General features: G+C 43.5%; 1 protein-coding gene across 1 annotated transcript in view; it reads left to right on the top strand.

Moving 5' to 3' along the window:
* The first annotated feature begins 84 nt into the window (after nucleotides 1-84).
* The window catches only part of GAB3 (GRB2 associated binding protein 3), a 78406-nt gene continuing 61131 nt past the window's right edge, over nucleotides 85-17359 (top strand). The window contains exon 1 of the mRNA XM_049644521.1: nucleotides 85-218. Within this exon, the coding sequence (XP_049500478.1) occupies nucleotides 147-218 (72 nt within the window). The 5' untranslated portion in view covers nucleotides 85-146. The remainder of the gene's footprint in view (nucleotides 219-17359) is intronic.

Here is a 17359-nt window from a genome sequence, read left to right as displayed (position 1 = left end):
CCCCCCCCCCGGGGGCGGGGGTCGCGGCGGGGGCTCGGGGCGGCGCCGGGGCGGGCGGGGACGCTGGGCCCGCCCCGCAGGCATCCCCGGCCCGACTTCCTCCTGCCGCGGCGACCCAGCTGGAGGAAGCGGCAGCGGCGGCCACGATGAGCGCGGGTGACGCCGTGTGCACGGGCTGGCTCGTCAAGTCGCCCCCCGAGAGGAAGCTGCAGCGCTACGTGAGTGGGGGGCCCCCGGGCCGGGCCGGCTCGCACGTCGAGCCCGGGGACCCGCGGGACCGGGAGCGGGGAGGCCGGGACGCGGCCCCGCGGTCTCCCCGCGCGCCTTCCGGGGCGCGCTGTCGCGGGGCCGTCGGCGGACGCCCCGCTTCTGGAGCCTTCCGCGGTGGCGCTCCTGGGTGTCTCGGGGTCACCTCCCGGCTCTCTACGCTGACACTGCGCTTTCCGAGGAGCGGCAGGAACCCGGACTTGGGCTGATGTGTAAAACGCGGGGCGCTAGGGACGGCGCCCCTTCCTATCCGTCGCGTCGGCAGCGACACGTGCCGCCCACCGCCCAAAGGTCACGGGCTCCGTCAGCGCCCCGGGGACAAGGTCCTGGAAACTTTGGGCCCCGAGACCTGACGGCGGGCGCGCCTACTTCGGCCGGTAGGAAGCGGCGGCTCGGCCCGCGGGGTTGCGCGTCCCGAGCCATCGGGGCCTCCCGGTGCACCACGTCCGCCACTCCCAGCTTCCCCGCCGCTGCCCAGCTCGGTGGGAGGGACGCGGTGGCCCACCCCAAATGACGCGGTCCCGCACCGCCATCCCCGGCTCCGCCACACATGTCACCTTTGGTTTTCTTCCCACGTTTACGAGGCGCCTACCGTGTGCCACCGGAGGACGACGGATTATAAAATAATTTAATCATGCGTGAATACTTCCACAGTGGGTGATAGGACATTTATCTGAACATAAAGTTATTTCGGGCGACTTTCCCCATTGACACTGAACTAGACAGGGGGACTCTTACCGGTCTTGTGAAAGTATTTGTTATTGGTTCTGCAGAGCAACGTTTAAAAAATTGTTTTTAAGGTTTACGCATTTGTTTCATATCTTTGTAATTTTGTCAAGATTTTTCTAAAGTAGTCTGTGCCCCCAACCTTAGGCTCAAACTTACAATGCCACGTTCAAGAGTCACATGCCCTACCACCAGAGCCACCTAGGTGCCCTTCTAAGGAGCAACATTTTACAAGGGGTGTTACTAAGCATATAGGTATCAGGCATCTATACATACCCAGAATTTTCAGGTTAACTACCAGGGTGCCCTTTCATTATTCTTTTTCGGTCCCCTATTCAATAAACACAGGCTCCACTGTTTCTCAGATTGCAAGTCATTCACCTGTTTCCCTAACAGTGAACCTACTTTGAAAACTCATTAGCACTCGAAGGAGACATGAAAACCTACTCCCTGAGCCGCGGATGGGCAGGTGATGGTTTGTCAGAAAGTCGTACTTACAAACCCAACTACAGGTACCTTTTCTTGAGAGCCTTTGGCGTGTGACACACGGGCGTGTGACATTTGAAAGGCTCACTAGATATTTTCAGAGCAGCTCTCACTCTCATGATGGTTTGTGATGATTCACAAAGATAGTACACCTCGAAGGCAAACTTTATGGAAGATTTTTTTCTAGTCTTGTTTTGCAGCGTGTCCTGACCAGACCGGCTTACAAAAGGTTATTAGCGTTTCATCAATTTCGGAAAAGCGTGGGTGTATATACCTCACACCGAACTTGGCTCATTCTTTTTGGCTGTAACCAACGTGTGGCCAGTGTGGACTTTGCACAGTTTATAGGTGTGCGGGGCATCTGATGATGGGACGCTGAAGCAGGAGACCTAAGACACAAGAGTACCTAGACGTCATCTTCCCAACACTCCACGATATAAACCCTAACCTTTTACCTGATGCTTCTGAAGTTTTTCGGAGGCTCATTCTCTTTTAGATAGACTGCTGTTTTGTTGAAAGGCCGCCTGAAAGTCCATGTCTGCTGATCCCTAGCTTCCGCAAGAATCCTTTGTTGCCACTAGATGGCGATCATGTGTCAATTCCACGGGGCCATACGGAGCTATTCTTCCCGGCCAGCTTTAATTCCCATTTTGTCAGGAATAGTGATTCTTTACCTCGCTCGAGCGCCAACTTGGAATCAAGACCCGTGTCGCAGGGCTAGAGAGAGAAAAAAGACTGATCCCTGTTTCTGACAAGTACGCACTGTAACATTTGTAACACTGTTTAGTGGCACAGCCAGGGCAGTGACTCAGTTCTTTGCCCCGCTAAGGCCAATGCCTAACACTCCGTTAATGTTTGTTAAATTACACATGCAAGTTGAGTCTATTTTTATCACTGATCTTTTTTTTTTTTAATTTTTTAACGTTTATTTATTTTTGAGACCGGGAGAGACAGAGCATGAACAGGGGAGGGTCAGAGAGAGGGAGACACAGAATCTGAAGCAGGCTCCAGGCTCTGAGCTGTCAGCACAGAGCCCGACACGGGGATAGAACTCACGGACTGCGAGATCATGACCTGAGCCGAAGTCAGCCGCCCAACCGACTGAGCCACCCAGGCGCCCCTTTATCACTGATCTTTTAAAAGATAATTAACTCTTCTTTCATGTTTTTTTCTTACAAAAATATAGGAATATATTCTTGTAAAAATTCAAACAATCTAGGAATAAATAGAATAAAAAGTGAAAGACCACCTCTCTCTGAACCCCTCCTCATTCTGCTCCCCTCCGTAGGGATAACAATTGTTAGCACTTCAGTGAATATCATTCCATAAACATTTTTTTCAGAAGGTATCATTTTATTTTTGCACAAATGAGATCATACTATACAAATTAACCTGCAATTTACTGTTTTCACAGTTCTGGACATCTTTCCAGATTAGTACATATAAATTTACTTCATCCTTTAAACCACTCCATAATATTTCTCGTAATAGATATAACATAGTTTAACAGCTTTTCTTTTGATGGAAATTTATATTCTCAATTTTATTTTATTTTTTAAATTTAATGTTTATTTACTTATTTTGAGAGAGAGACACTACAAGCAGGTAAGGGACAGAGGGAGGGGGGAGAGAGAGAATCCCAAGCAGGCTCCACACTGTTAGTACAGAGGCGGACGTGGGGCTGGAACTCAAACCCTAAGATCAGGACCTGACCCCAAATCAAGACTCGGATGCTTAACCCACTGAGCCACCCAGGTGCCCCGTATATTCTCAAGTTTAAAGAATGTTGTAATGACAATGATAATGAATTATAATAATTCACATTTATTGAATGGCTTGTATGTAGCATGCGTTCAGCTGAGGACTTCCCTTGTATGATCACATTTAGTTTTGTAAACTGTGCTAAAACCCAAGTACCCCTGGATGCAAGGTCTTTGTGAGATCTATAATTTGCATATGTTTTCTATCCATCTATAGTTAGTCTTCTCATTCTCTCTGTAGTATCTTTGTGGAACAAGGATTTTAAACTTTTGATCACATTCCATTTATCGGTTTTTCTGTTAAGGATTGTGCTTTTAGTGTCTAAGAACTCTTCAGCTAGCCCTGGGTCCTGAAAATGTTCTGGTTTTTTTTTTCCTGAAAGTTACACAGTTTTATAGTTTATAAACTACAGTTTTTCACAACTTTGTGAAAAATCAATTAGTTGTGTTTATGTATGTCTATTTCTGTGTTCTTCAGTCTGTTACATTGATTTGTTTCTTCATCTTTGCGCGAATACTATGCCGTTTTGATGACAGTAGTTTTATAATAATTTTTGAAATCAGGAAGTTTTAGCTCTCCGACTCTTTCTTGTCACAGTTGATTTGGCTGTTCTAGGTCCTTTGCCTTTCCGTATCCATTTCAGAATTAGTTTGTCAATTGATTTCTGCATATCGACCTTGCTAAACTCACCTATTTAGTTCCAGTAGTCTTGTTTGCAGTTAGTACCTGTGGCACTGTCAGTGTTGCATAGAGATGATGAGAGCAGACATCCTTGACTTTTTCCTGATCCTGGGGGAAAAGCCGTTGGTCTTCTTCACCTTTCAAGTACGGTAGCTGTAGGCAACTACAAGAAGCCTCTGACCAAGTTGAGAAGTTCCCTTGTGTTGCCAGTTTGCTGAGACTTTTTTTTTACGAATTGGATTTTGTTAAATCCCTTTTCTGCATCTACAAAAACAATAATATACTTTTCTTTTTTTGTCTGTTACTAGGGTGAGTTATTCTGATGATTGATTTTTGCATGTTGAGCCAGCCTGGAACTCCTGGGATAAACTTCACTTGGTTGGAATACATTATTCTCTTCATATATTGCTGGATTTAATTTGCTTCTATTTTGCTGAGGAGATTTGTGTCTTTGTCCGTGAGAGGTATTGTTCTGCAAGTTTCCTTTTTTGTGTTGTCTTTGTCTGGCTTTGATATTAGCGCAATTCTGGCTTCAGAAAATGATTTGGGAAGTGTTCCCCACCCCCACACTTCTAACTTTCTGAAAGATATTGTATAGTATTGCTATTCCTTTTTCCTTAATTTTTTTGGTAAAACTCACCAGTGAAACCATCTGAGCTTGGCCTTTGCTTTGTGGGACGCTTATGTTTTGTTTCTTTGTTTTATTTTTGTTTTCAATTTTGTTTCTTTGTTTCATTTTTTTTTTAATTTTTTATGAGAGAGGCTGAGCTGGGGAGAAGGACAGAGGGGGAGAGGGAGAGAGAACGAATCTTAAGTAGCCCAATCCCACCACCCTGGGATCATGACCTGATCAAAATCAAAAGTCAGATGCTCAATAGACTGAGCCACCCAAGTGCTCCCTTTTTTTCTATTTTCTTAAGGTGGAAGCTTAAATTACTAATTTGAGATCTTTCTTATTTTCTAATATAAGAGTTTAATATATTTCCTTCTAAGCACTGCTTCAGGTGCATTTCACAGAATTTGATATGTTGCGTTTTCATTTATTTAAACATATTATTTAAAACTCTTGACCCAAGGGTTGTTTAGAAGTCTTTGTTTAATTTCCAAATATTGGAGGATTTTCTATATATCTTTCTGTTATTAATTTCTAGTAAATTCCATCATGACCTAAGAACAAACTCCGTATGAGTTCTAGTCTTTCAAATTTGTTGTTTACATCATGGCCCACAATACAGTTTTATTTGATGAGTATTGCACATGCACTTGGAGAAAGCACATGTTCTCTTGTTGGGCAGAGTGTTCTCTAAATGCTCATTAGGTCAGGTTGGTGGATATTGTTCAGTTCTTCTCTATCCTTCCCGCTTTTCTACTTTCACTGTCAAGTACTGAGGAGTGTGAAAGTTTCTATCTGTAATTATGGATTTGCCCATTTCTCCTTCCACTTCTGTTTGCTCTTGCTTCATGTATTTTGGGTTTTTCAAGTGTGTTTATTCGGGGCGCCTGGGCGACTCAATCAGCTGAGCTTCTGACTCTTAATTTCCGCTCAGGTCATGATCCCAGGGTCATGGGATAGAGCCCTGCGTTGGGCTCCATGCTGAGTGTGGAGCCTGCTTGGGATTCTCATTCTCTCTCTCTCTCTGTCTCTCTCTCCCCTGCTCACCCACTCTCCCCTGCTCAACCATTCTCTCTCTAAAATAACATTTTTAAAAATTAAAAAAAGAAACTTTGGGGCGCCTGGGTAGCTTAGTTGTTCAGCATCTGACTTCGGCTCAAGTCATGATGTCACGGTTTGTGAGTTCAAGTCCCACAGCGGGTGACCGGAGCCCCACTTCAGGTGAGCTCGAGCCCTGCTTTGGGTGAGCCCCGCTTCGGGTGAGCCCTGCTTCTCTCTCTCTCTCTCTCTCTCTCTCTCTCTCTGCCCTTCATGGGATTCTCTGTCTCTACCCCTCCCCTTGATCACTTGTGCCTCCTCCCCTCAAAAAAAAATACTTTATTTGTTTTTGAGAGAGAGAGAGAGAGAGAGAGAGAGAGAGTATGAGTGGGAGACAGGCAGAGAGACAGGGAGAGAGAATCCCAAGCAGGCTCCATGCTGTTAACTGACGCAGGGCTTGACCCCACGAACTGGGAGATCATGACCTGAGCTGAAACCAAGAGTCGGGCGCTTAACCGACTGAGCCACCCAGGCGCCCCAGCTTCATGTATTTTGATGCTATGTTGTTAGTTGAATACATTTAGAATTATTATGTTTTCTTGGACAATAGACCCGTTTGTCATTATTTAATGTTTTTCTTTATCTTAGATGCCATTTCTTCTTCCGAAGTATACTTTCTCTTTCTTTTCTTGAAGTCTACTTTTTCTTATATAAATGTAAGTACCCCTGCTTTATTTTGATATGTGCTTGCATATTATATCTTCTTCCTTTTACTTATTTATTCACTTACTTATTTTTAGGTAATCTTTGTATCCAACGTGGGGCTTGAACTCATGACCCCAAGACCAAGATTGCATGCTCTACTGACTAAGCCAGCCAGGTGCCCTTGTGTCTTTATATTTAACATGAGTTCCTTTTACACAGCATATAGCTGGATCTTGCTTTCTTTATACGATAGTACCCTCTTCATTTTAATCGGTATATTTAGTTTATTCACATAAAATGTGATTATAGAACTTTTAGGAATAAAATCTGCCATCTCACTAGCTGTTTTCCATTTGTTCTATTCTTTGTTTCTTTTGTCTTTTGTTTGTACCTTCTTGGGTTAATTAAGCCTTTTTTATTTTTCACTTTTATCTCAATGATTAACTTGACAGTGATAAGTTTTTAATTTTTACTAGTTGTCCTAAGGTGTAAAATATACATCCTTAACTAATTGGAGTCTTCATTTAAATAATAATACACCATTTCATGAACAGTGTAAGGACTTTATAACAGTATATTTCCCATTCTGACTTTATATTCTTTGTGCTATGGTTGTTATGCATCTCACTTTTTTATAGGATGTTTCTTCTATTTAATTCAGTGATTTATTTATTGATTGATTTTTTTAATTTAAATTCAACTTCGTAAACATGTAGTGTAGCATTGGTTTCAGGAGTAGAACCCAGTGATTCATCACTTACATACAACACCCAGTGCTCATCCCAACAGGTGCCCTCCTAATGTCCATCACCCAGTTAGCCCATGCCCCCCACCCACCTCCCCCTCCAGCAACCCTGTTTGTTCTCTGTATTTAAGAGTGTCTTATGGTTTGCCTCCCTCTCAGTTTCTCTCTTTGAAACTTTCCTTAAGTTCATTTTTTATTTATTTTGAGAGAGAGGGAGGAAGCGAGCGAGTGGAGGAGGGGAGAGAGAGAGGGAGAGAGGATCCCAAGCAGGTGCCACACCATCAGCGTTAACTTCAGATTATCTGGCATGCATGGCATCCATAAGCAAAGGTGGTCTCTACCGTGCGCTCAGCAGCTCTGATCAGCGTGATGTCATTAATGTGGTGGATATCAGGACGTGTCACTAGTGTGATGATCTGTGAGACCTCAGGGAAGTCACAGTCTCCACGAACCAGATTATGGCAGAGAGTAGCAGACTCCTCATAGCTTTGAGGCATCATAATAAAGATGAGCTGTGTGTGCCGATCCCTGCGAGCTGGCGTAGGGACGAAAGCATTTGCCGGAGCAGTAGCCGGATACCAGACACCAGGGCCGTGCCGACTTGACCGAGAGAGGAGACCGTGTACAAGGACAGCTGCAGTGGGAACATGTGTACAAGGACAGCTGCAATGGGCAGGTGTGTACAGGGGCAGCAGCAGCGGGCACATGTGTACAAGGGCAGCTGCAGCAGGCATGCGTGTACAGGGGCAGGTGCAGTGGGAACGTGTGTACAAGGGTGGGTGCAGCGGGCACGTGTGTACAAGGGCAGCTGGAATCGGCACTGACAGTAGGGTAGGTGTGCGATAGCTCATTCTGAGGTAGGTGGGACACGTGTCAGCTGCGGTGTGCTAGGGGTCACCTCCCTGCGTCTTTGAAGTGTGTGTTGGTGGCTCATGTCTGCAGTTCCTCTGAGCACGCGGCCTTCCTCCTGAATGACCGTGGTGGTGTGAGTGTGGCGGGTGCCGGTGGGCCTTGCCCTTCCTCCTACGGGAGGCCTTGCTCCGCGACCCGAAGGCTGCCGCGGGGGTTTGATCAGCCGTCAGGGAGGTGTGTTCCGATTACACATTGAGGAACTGGAGAAACAGCCGTGAGCTCACCCACTCTGAGGTTGAGCTGGGTCAGGACGCCATCGGTCACCCGACTTTCCTACAATATGCTTTCTAGACACATGGGAGATGGCTGAGAGAAGACGCCACGTGTGGGCCCCCACTACATCTTCCCTGCTCCCTGTGCCTTTTACGTAACAGAAAGGAACCTCTACCATGGCAATTCCATCGTAGGCACCATTTACTCCCTGTTTCAGTCAGGCAGACCATTAGAACGCTCACATTGGATCTAGAAGTTCTGGTAAGCCCACCCGTGTCAATGCGTTTAGCTCGATGCAGTATTCTAGTCTGTCTTGCCTGGCCCACTTTCCTTAGTGCCACACATTCCACTGGTTTTTAAAGGCAGCTTTATTGAGGTGCACACACACACACACACACACACACACACACACACACACACTATAGGATTCACCCATTGTAAGTGTGCGGCTGGATGAATTCTAGTAAATGTGTCGTCGTGCAACCACTGTGCAACCAGTCCAGCTCTGAACAATTTCTATCCCCTCAGAGAATTTCCTGGACCTGTTTGCAGTCAATCCTCGCTCCCATCTCCAGCCCCAGGCGGTGAGAGTTCTGCTCTCTGTCTCTACAGATGTGCCTTTTGTGAGCATTTCATAGAAAAGGAACCACGGAGTGTGTGCTCTTTTGTGTTTGCCTTCTTTCCCTCAGCGGTGGCCACACGACAGCCAGCTCTCTTTCTGAAACGCTCTTGAGGCAGAACCTCAGGTTGGATTTGAGACCTTTCTTATTTTCTTTGCTGTTGTTGTTGAACTGTAGTTGGCAAATGTTACATTAATTTCAGGCGTACAACAGTGACTCCACAAGTGTATACATTACGCTGTGCTCACAAGCACAGCTACCATGTGTCGCCATACAGTGCTGTCACAGTACCACTGTCTATCTTCCCTAGGCTGCGCCTTTTAGTCCCTGACTTCCTCGCTTCGGAACTAGAAGCCTGGATCTCCCACTCCCTTTCCCCCGTTTGGCCCTTCCCGCCCATCCCCTCCTCTCTGGCAACCAGCAGATTGTGCTCTGTATTTATGGTTCAGTCTCTGCTTTTTTGTGTGTTTACTTATTTCTTTTAGTTTATAGATTCCACGTATAAGTGGAATCATAGAGTATTCGTCTTTCTCTGTTGACCTGTTTCACTTAGCATAATTGGTCCTTCCATGTTGTTGCAAATAGCAAGACGTCATCTTTTTTTAGGGCTGCATCCATTTGTTTACCAACGGACTCTAAGGTTTCCATAGGGCTGCAATGAACACACAGGTTCATATATCTTTTCAAATTGCTGTTTTCATTTTTTTCAGATAAATACCCACATGTAGAGTTGCTGGATTGTGTGGTAGTTTTGTGTGTGTGTGTGTGTGTGTGTGTGTGTGTGTGTGTGTCTCTATTTCTAATTTTTCATGGAAACACCCATGTTGTTTTCCTCAGTGCCTGCACCTCATTTTTTAAAGTAGACATTCACGGGGCACCTGGGTGGCTCAGTCGATTAAGCATCTGACTTTGGCTCAGGTCATGATCTCATGGTTTGTGGGTTTGAGCCCTGCATTGGGCTCTGTGCTGACCGCTCAGAGCCTGGAGCCTGCTGCAGGTTCTGTGTCTCCCTGTCTCTCTGTCCCTCCCCCAATCATGCTCGCTCTCTCTCTCTCTCTCTCTCTCCCTCAAGAATAAATAAATGTTAAAATTGAAAAGAAAAAAAGAATATATTAAAAAAATAGACATTCACTGCTATGAATTTTCCCCTTGGCACCACTTTAGTGGCATTCTAGAAATTGGGCTATGTTGCATTTTTATTCGTATTCACTTTAAGATATTTTCTAGTTTCTCTTGTTCTTTCTTCTGTGACCTGTGTGTTTAATATGTAAATATATTCCTCATTTTGATATATAATTTCATTGTGGTTAGAAAATATACTTTATATGATTTCAGTCCTTGTAAATTTGTTGAGACTTAATATATGGTTTATCTTGGTACATGTTCTGTGTGCATTTGAAAAGAGTGTGCATTTTATTGTTGGGTGGAGTATTCTATTAACATCAATTAGGTCAAGTTGGTTGATGGTGTTGCTGAGTTCTCTCTCTACCCTTGTTAATTCTCTATCTTCTTGTTTTACCAATGATTGAAAGGGGTGTTGAAATCTCACACTATAATTGTGGGTTTGTCTATTTCTCTTTGAGGTTTTAACAGTTTTGCCTCATATTTTGAAGTTTTGTTATGATTTGCATACACATTTAGGATTGTTATTTTATCTTGACGAATTAACCCCTCTATCATGATGAAAGTACCTTATTTATTCTCGGTACTATTCTTTGCTCTGAATTCTACTTTGTAGTTCAAGGTCATTGTAAGGGTTTATTTCCTAGGACCACTTCTGGTAGTGAACACCATCAGTCAGGCTGCAGACAGGAAAACAGAAGCTACGCTAGGTATTTGACAGATGATTCAATATAGGGTATGGTTTACACAGGTATAGAAGGCTACAAGGTCACAGGTAATCCAGATATTAGTAATTACAGAAAGTAGTTGCTATTGAAAGAACTCGGGCATAAAGGTGAAGTTTGGCACGGCCAGAACCTAGGGGCTTAAAGGAGGGGTACCTGTAGCCATGCATCTATTGCTGTGACTTCTTTTTTTTATTACTATTTCTTTAATGTTTAGTCACTTTTGACAGAGACAGAATGTGAGCAGGGGAAGGGCAGAGAGAGAGAGACACAGAATCTGAAGCAGGCGCCAGGCTCTGAGCTGTCAGCACAGAGCCCGACACGGGGCTTGAACCCATGAGCCATGAGATCATGACCTGAGCTGAAGTCAGAAGCTTAACCGACTGAGCCACCCAGGCGCCCCAACTGCCTTGATGAAGAGGGTGCTGCCGCAGTTAGTGCTGATGCCTCAGAGGCACTCTCCAGATACGTCCCAACCTTGCTCTGACACTTCCTATCTTTCTGTTCTTTCTGAGAGACTCTCTCAGCTCAAGCTTGTACCTCGTTGATTTATGGACAAGTTGTAAACTTTCTACTGTTCAGCCCATCGATCGGTAGTCATGTTTTTAATTTCCGCGACTGTTTCGTTTTCACGTTAGCTCTTGCATTTTTTCTTTATATCTTGTGAGAATTTTGTCTAGCATATGTATTGCATCCTGGCTTCGTCCCTCACATCCATACTGGTATTTAGGGGAACAGGTTTCTAGAAAGAGGAAACAGAAAGTGCAAAGGCCCTGAGGCAGAAGGATATATTTGCCATATTTGAAGAAGAGCTTTTTGAATTCAGTTTCATATTCTTCAAATGCTTGGTGATTCCTCGTTGTCTGCTCATGTCAGTATTTGAGAGTCTAGATCAATAGTTCTCAACGGAGGCGAGCTTTTTTCCCCCTGTGGTAAGGATGCCATCTTTAGCAGAAAATAGAAAGTTAAATTTGCATTTCAGATGATAAAAACAAGTATATATATATATATGTGTGTGTGTGTGTGTGTGTGTGTGTGTATACATACAAGTATATATACAAGTATATATGTATATATATACACACACACACATATATATATACATATATACTTGTATATTTATATTTTAGTATAAATATGTCAACCTTATCCCCAGCAGACATTTGGCAGTGTCTGGAGACATTTTTGTTGTTAGAACTAGTGGGGAGGGCGTGACTGGCTTCTAGAGGGTAGAGGCCAGGGAGGCTGCACAGGGCAATGATGACCACGAAGAATTTGGCCCCAAATGTCAGTAGCACCAAGAGTGAGAAAGTCTGTTGCAGACTGAACAGTGAGTGTCTTCAGCTGAGATGAGAATCCTGTTGACAAATATCTGTTTGAATTGTAGGAATCTGTTTCTTGTTGTTACACTGAAGAGGAAGGCTGGGTGCCTGGGTCTGTCTTCCAGGGTGCAGGCTCTGAGAGCGAGTGGAAGTGTCTGCATTTAGGGTCATCACCAAGGGGGCTCGCTGCCAGGAGTCCCATCCACCCTGGAGCTTGGTGCCCTACACTCTCTGATGACCTCAACAAAATGAAGATTCCTGTTTGATTCAGTTTTTCTGGTCAGGGTGGAAGGGACCTTCCTTGCGACTTTCTACATCCTAGGTAGAAACGGAAACCCTTTCTATTTCTTTTCTGAATTTAATCAGCTCTTGTTTTATTACTTTATTTCTTCTTGGTGTGTTTATTCATTTCTGTTCTTAGCTTTTGATGTTTGGATGATCTCAGCCTCTGCGTTATATTTAGGAGATGTGTTGAAAGTTTCAGATTTACGTGGTCATCATTACCTTGGCTGGTTTCATTTTTATTTAACTTTTAATTTCCCTAGTTCAATTGATATCTATATTAATGTACGCTGAAGGTATGATTTTATTTTACAAAGTTAATCAACTGACCCGACACCATTTGTTGTGTCATCTTTCCTCTGTAAATACCTTCTGGCTTCTTTTTTAAAGTAAGCTCTCCACCCAATGTGGGGCTTGAACTCACAACCCCGAGATCAAGAGTGGCATGCCCCACTGACGGAGCCAGCTGGGTGCCCCTATCCATAGCTTTTTGCTTTGTTCTCAGAGAGTACAGTTTTAAGGAGTATGTGCACATGATTGAAAATCAAAGCATATTAAAGTCAGTTTCCGTCCTTCTGCTTTGTCTCAGCCGCTTGGTTTCTCCCTCCAGCTGCTTCCTTCCAGATGTATATTCCATATGTATTCAGACATATTTTTTGCATAAATGGTAGCATTTTATTCACCATGTTTATAGCCCCCTTTCTTAACAATATGTTTTGGGGATTGTTCCCTTTCAGCACATGTAGATATTTCTCCTTGTTTTTAACAGCTTCGTATTTCACTGCAGGGAGGTACCCGTGGTAGACTTTTTCTTGGTTTTAGTCTCCTGCTACTGTTCACAGTGCTGCAGCAAATATCTGTGTACATCAGTCTTTGTGGTCAGGTGCGATTATGCTTGTGAAGAAAAAAAAACTCTTAGAAGTGGAGCTGCTGAGTCAAAGTGTATGCAAATATAAACTGCCACTAGATATCAGATTATTGTCTTCAATGGTGATGCCACTTGTCACACCCAGCAACCGGGCATGAAAGTGCTAGTCCCTTTGAGACTCCTCAAATGTAGTGTGTTAGGAAATGTTTCCATCTTTGCAAAGTCAAGAGTTGATAAGTGGCATTTTGTTTAAATTGAATTTCTTTAAAAAAATATTTTTTGAGAGAGAGAGACAGGGAGCACAAGCAGGGGAGGGGCAGAGAGGGAGAGAGAATCCCAAGCAGGCTCCACACTGTCGGTGCAGAGCCCAATGTGGGGCTCAATCCCATGAACCGTGAGATCATGATCTGATCCGAAATCGAGAGTGGGACACTTAACTGACTGAACCACCCAGATGCCCCTTAATTAAATTTCTTGATCAGTGAAGTTGTGTATTTTACATATGTAACAGCCACTTGTACTTCTGTTTCTATAACGTGATCTTAAATGCAACGTAAATCTTAGATACTTAGTTGGGTCCGTTTGGGGGCAGTTTTGTTCAGTTGATCTTCCTGTCTCCGTTACACTTTTAAATTTTTTTTTTTAACGTTTATTTATTTTTGAGACAGAGAGAGACAGAGCATGAACGGGGGAGGGGCAGAGAGAGAGGGAGACACAGAATCGGAAGCAGGCTCCAGGCTCCGAGCCATCGGCCCAGAGCCCAACGCGGGGCTCGAACTCACAGACCGTGAGATCGTGACCTGAGCTGAAGTCGGACGCTTAACCGACTGAGCCACCCAGGCGCCCCTTTTTTTTTTTTTAATTTTTTTTTTAACGTTTATTTATTTTTGAGACAGAGAGAGACAGAGCATGAACGGGGGAGGGGCAGAGAGAGAGGGAGACACAGAATCGGAATCCGTTACACTTTTAAACTGTTATTGAACAGATAATATGTTTACGTGTTTCAAAAATGAAAAGTATATTTAAAACACACTTAACCTTGAAGTAAACATTTTTATTAGTTTTTCTCCTTCGTCCTTCCAGTATTTTTTTTAATGTTTATTTTTGAGAGAGAGTGGGGGTGGGGCAGAGAGAGAGGAGTTCAGAGGATCCAAAGCAGGCTCTGTGCTGACAGCGGAGAGCCTGTCGTGGGGCTGGAACCCACGAATTGCAAGATCATGACCTGAGCCAAAGTTGGACACTTAACCGATTGAGCCTCCTGGGCGTCCCCTTCCAGTATTTCTTTATATAAATACAAGGAAATCATTTATTTGTTTTTTCATTCTTCCCTTTTTTTTACACAAAGGGTAGCTTACTCTGTATACCATTCTGCATCTCAGTCTGTTGACTTAAGAAGACATCCAGATGGCCAACGGCCACATGAAAATATGCTCAACATCACTCATCACCAAGGAAATTCAAATCAAAACCACAATGCGAAGTCACTTCACACATTTTAAGATGGTTAGTACCAAATAGACAAGAGATAACAAATGCTGGGGAGGATGCAGAGAAAGGGGAACCCCCGTGCACTATTGGTGGGAGTGCAAACTGGTGCAGCCGCTTTGGAAAACATATGGAGGTTCCTTAAAAAACTAAAAGTAGAGCTACCCTATGATCCAGCAATTTTATCTCTGGGAAGATATCCAAAGGAAACAAAAACACCAGCTCAAAACCATATCTGCACCCACGTGTTCATTGCAACATTATTTACAATGGCCAAGACACGGAGGCAACCTAAATGATATTGGTGGATGAATGGGCAAAAAATGTGGTATATTGGGGTGCCTGGGTGGCTCAGTCGGTTAAGCGTCCGACTTTGGCTCAGGTCACGATCTCACGGTCCGTGAGTTCGAGCCCCACGTCGGGCTCTGTGCTGATGCTGGCTCGGAGCCTGGAGCCTGCTTCCGATTCTGTGTCTCCCTCTCTCTCTGCCCCTCCCCCATTCGTGCTCTGTCTCTCTCTCTGTCTCAAAAATAAATTTTAAAAAAATGTGGTATATATAGGCAATGGAATATGCAACAACACGGCTCAACCTTGAAGGCATAGTGCTAAATGAAATAAGTCAGAATAAAGACAACTACTGTTTGAGCTCACTTATGTGTGGAATATAAAAACAAAACAGAAACCCCTGAACTCAGAGATACAGAGAAACACAGAGGCTGGGGGTGGGGTGGGTGAAATGGGTAAAGCTTGGTCAAAAGGTACAAATTTCCAGGTATACAATAAATAAGTCCTGAAGATAAAATGTACACATGGCGGCTAGTCAGTAACAAAATTGTATGTTTCAAAGTGGCTAACATCTTAACAGGTCTCAAAAAATGTTATTTTATAATTCTCTCCACATCAGTGACCGGGAGTCTTCACTGTTTTTAACAATTTTTTAAAAGTTTGATTTATTAAGTAATGTCTACTCCCAACGTAGGGCTTAAACTCATAACCCTGAGATCAAGAGTCACACGCTGCACTGACTGAGCCAGCCCAGGCGCCCTGGCATTCGCTGTATAATATTCTGTCATGTGGCTATAGCACATTTATTTAACCAGTTCCTTGTTTTGCACACCTGGCTTGCTTTTACTCTTATCGCAACCATTGCCATGACTAGGAAAACGTGTATGCGGCATTTTGTACTTGTACAGGTACATTGATAGTATTCCCAGAGCTGGGATTGCTGGGTCTGTGAAACTATACATTTAGTCAATATTACCAAATGTCCCATTTTGCAGTCCTACTGACAAAGTAAAATAGTGCCTCGCCAACAGAATGTGTTGTCCAGCTGTGGGACTTTTGCCATCTGATCGGTGAAAACCTACATTTCTGTGTGGTATTAGTTCAGAGGGAGGCTGAATATTTTCTTGAGACCTGTGCGCTCTTCCTCCACTGTTGGTCTTTTAGTCCCAATTTCAGGGGTGACAAGTCCTTTGTGAGAAAAGCCATGTATAATTTCCCCTGGTTTGTCATTTGTATTTTGATTTTGCTTATGTAATTTGTGTGTATATGTGTGCAAAAAAATCCCATCTAGTAAAATGTGTTGATATTTTCTATACAGCTGCCCCAACATCACTTATTAAAAACGTCACCTGTATCCCACGGATTTGAGACGCTGACCTTCCTCATCCTGGAGGAAACTCCTGTGTTTATTTCTGGCCTTTCTGTTCTCTTCATTGGTCTGTCCGTGCGCCATTATTATACTGTTTTCATTATAGAGGTTTGTTATTTAGTGTGTTCCTGGCTGTGTTAGAATCAGCTTGCTTAGTTTCAAAAGAAATCCGGTTATTTTTGGGGAAGGGGTTATGTTCGATTTCAAAATTAACTTTTTAAGGCTGAATGATATTTCACTGCATACATATTACTACATTTTCTTCATTTATTCATCCTGCAATGAATACTTAGATTGTTTTCATATCTTACTTATTGTGAGCAATGCTGTAATGAACACAGGAGTGCAGATATATGTTTGAGACAGTGATTTCAGTTCTCCTGAGAGGGAGGGATTGAGAGTGAGACTGAGCATGAGTGGGGCAGGAGCAGAGAGAGAGGGAGACCCAGAATCCGAAGCAGGCCCCCAGGCTCTGAGCTGTCAGCACAGAGCCTGATGTGGGGCTCGAACCCATGAATCGCGAGACCATGATCTGAGCTGAAGTCGGACACCCAATCTACTGGGCCACCCAGGTGCCCCCATATCAAGTGTTTTTAACACACACACACACACACACACACACACACACACACACATGGAAACTTGGAGGCGATGGTTTCATGAATGTTTGCATAAGTTCAAACTCCTCAAACTGTACATAATAATTATGTGCAGTTCTTTGTGAATTGTGCTTCAATAAAGCTGTGGGTTTTTTTTTTTTATTGATAATGGCTTTGAGGCTAGGAGAATGTTTTTTTCAAGCTAGTCACACTTTCCACTGAGTCCTGTACTCCTGGTTTTTTTTCCCATCAAAAATCATTGTTAAAAAAAAATCATTGTTAAATTTTATTAAAAAGTTTTCCAGCATTTCTAGTGATGATTATATGATTTTTTTCATTAAATCCACCAAAGCAATGAATTCTATTAATAGATTATGTAATATTGAACCATCCTTATATTTCTAGAATAAATCCCAGCTGGACAGGGTGTTTTTCTTTTTGTGTTGCTGGATTATGCACCTATTTTCTATTTTCTATTGAATTTTTGTATAAATATTCAGAAGTGAAATTGGTCTTTGGCTTTAAATTTGGCTTT

The sequence above is a fragment of the Panthera uncia genome, chromosome X, assembly GCF_023721935.1.
Source record: "Panthera uncia isolate 11264 chromosome X, Puncia_PCG_1.0, whole genome shotgun sequence".
NCBI lineage: Eukaryota > Metazoa > Chordata > Mammalia > Carnivora > Felidae > Panthera > Panthera uncia.
Note: the sequence above shows the minus strand (reverse complement) of the source record. Positions and strands in the feature narration are given on the sequence as shown.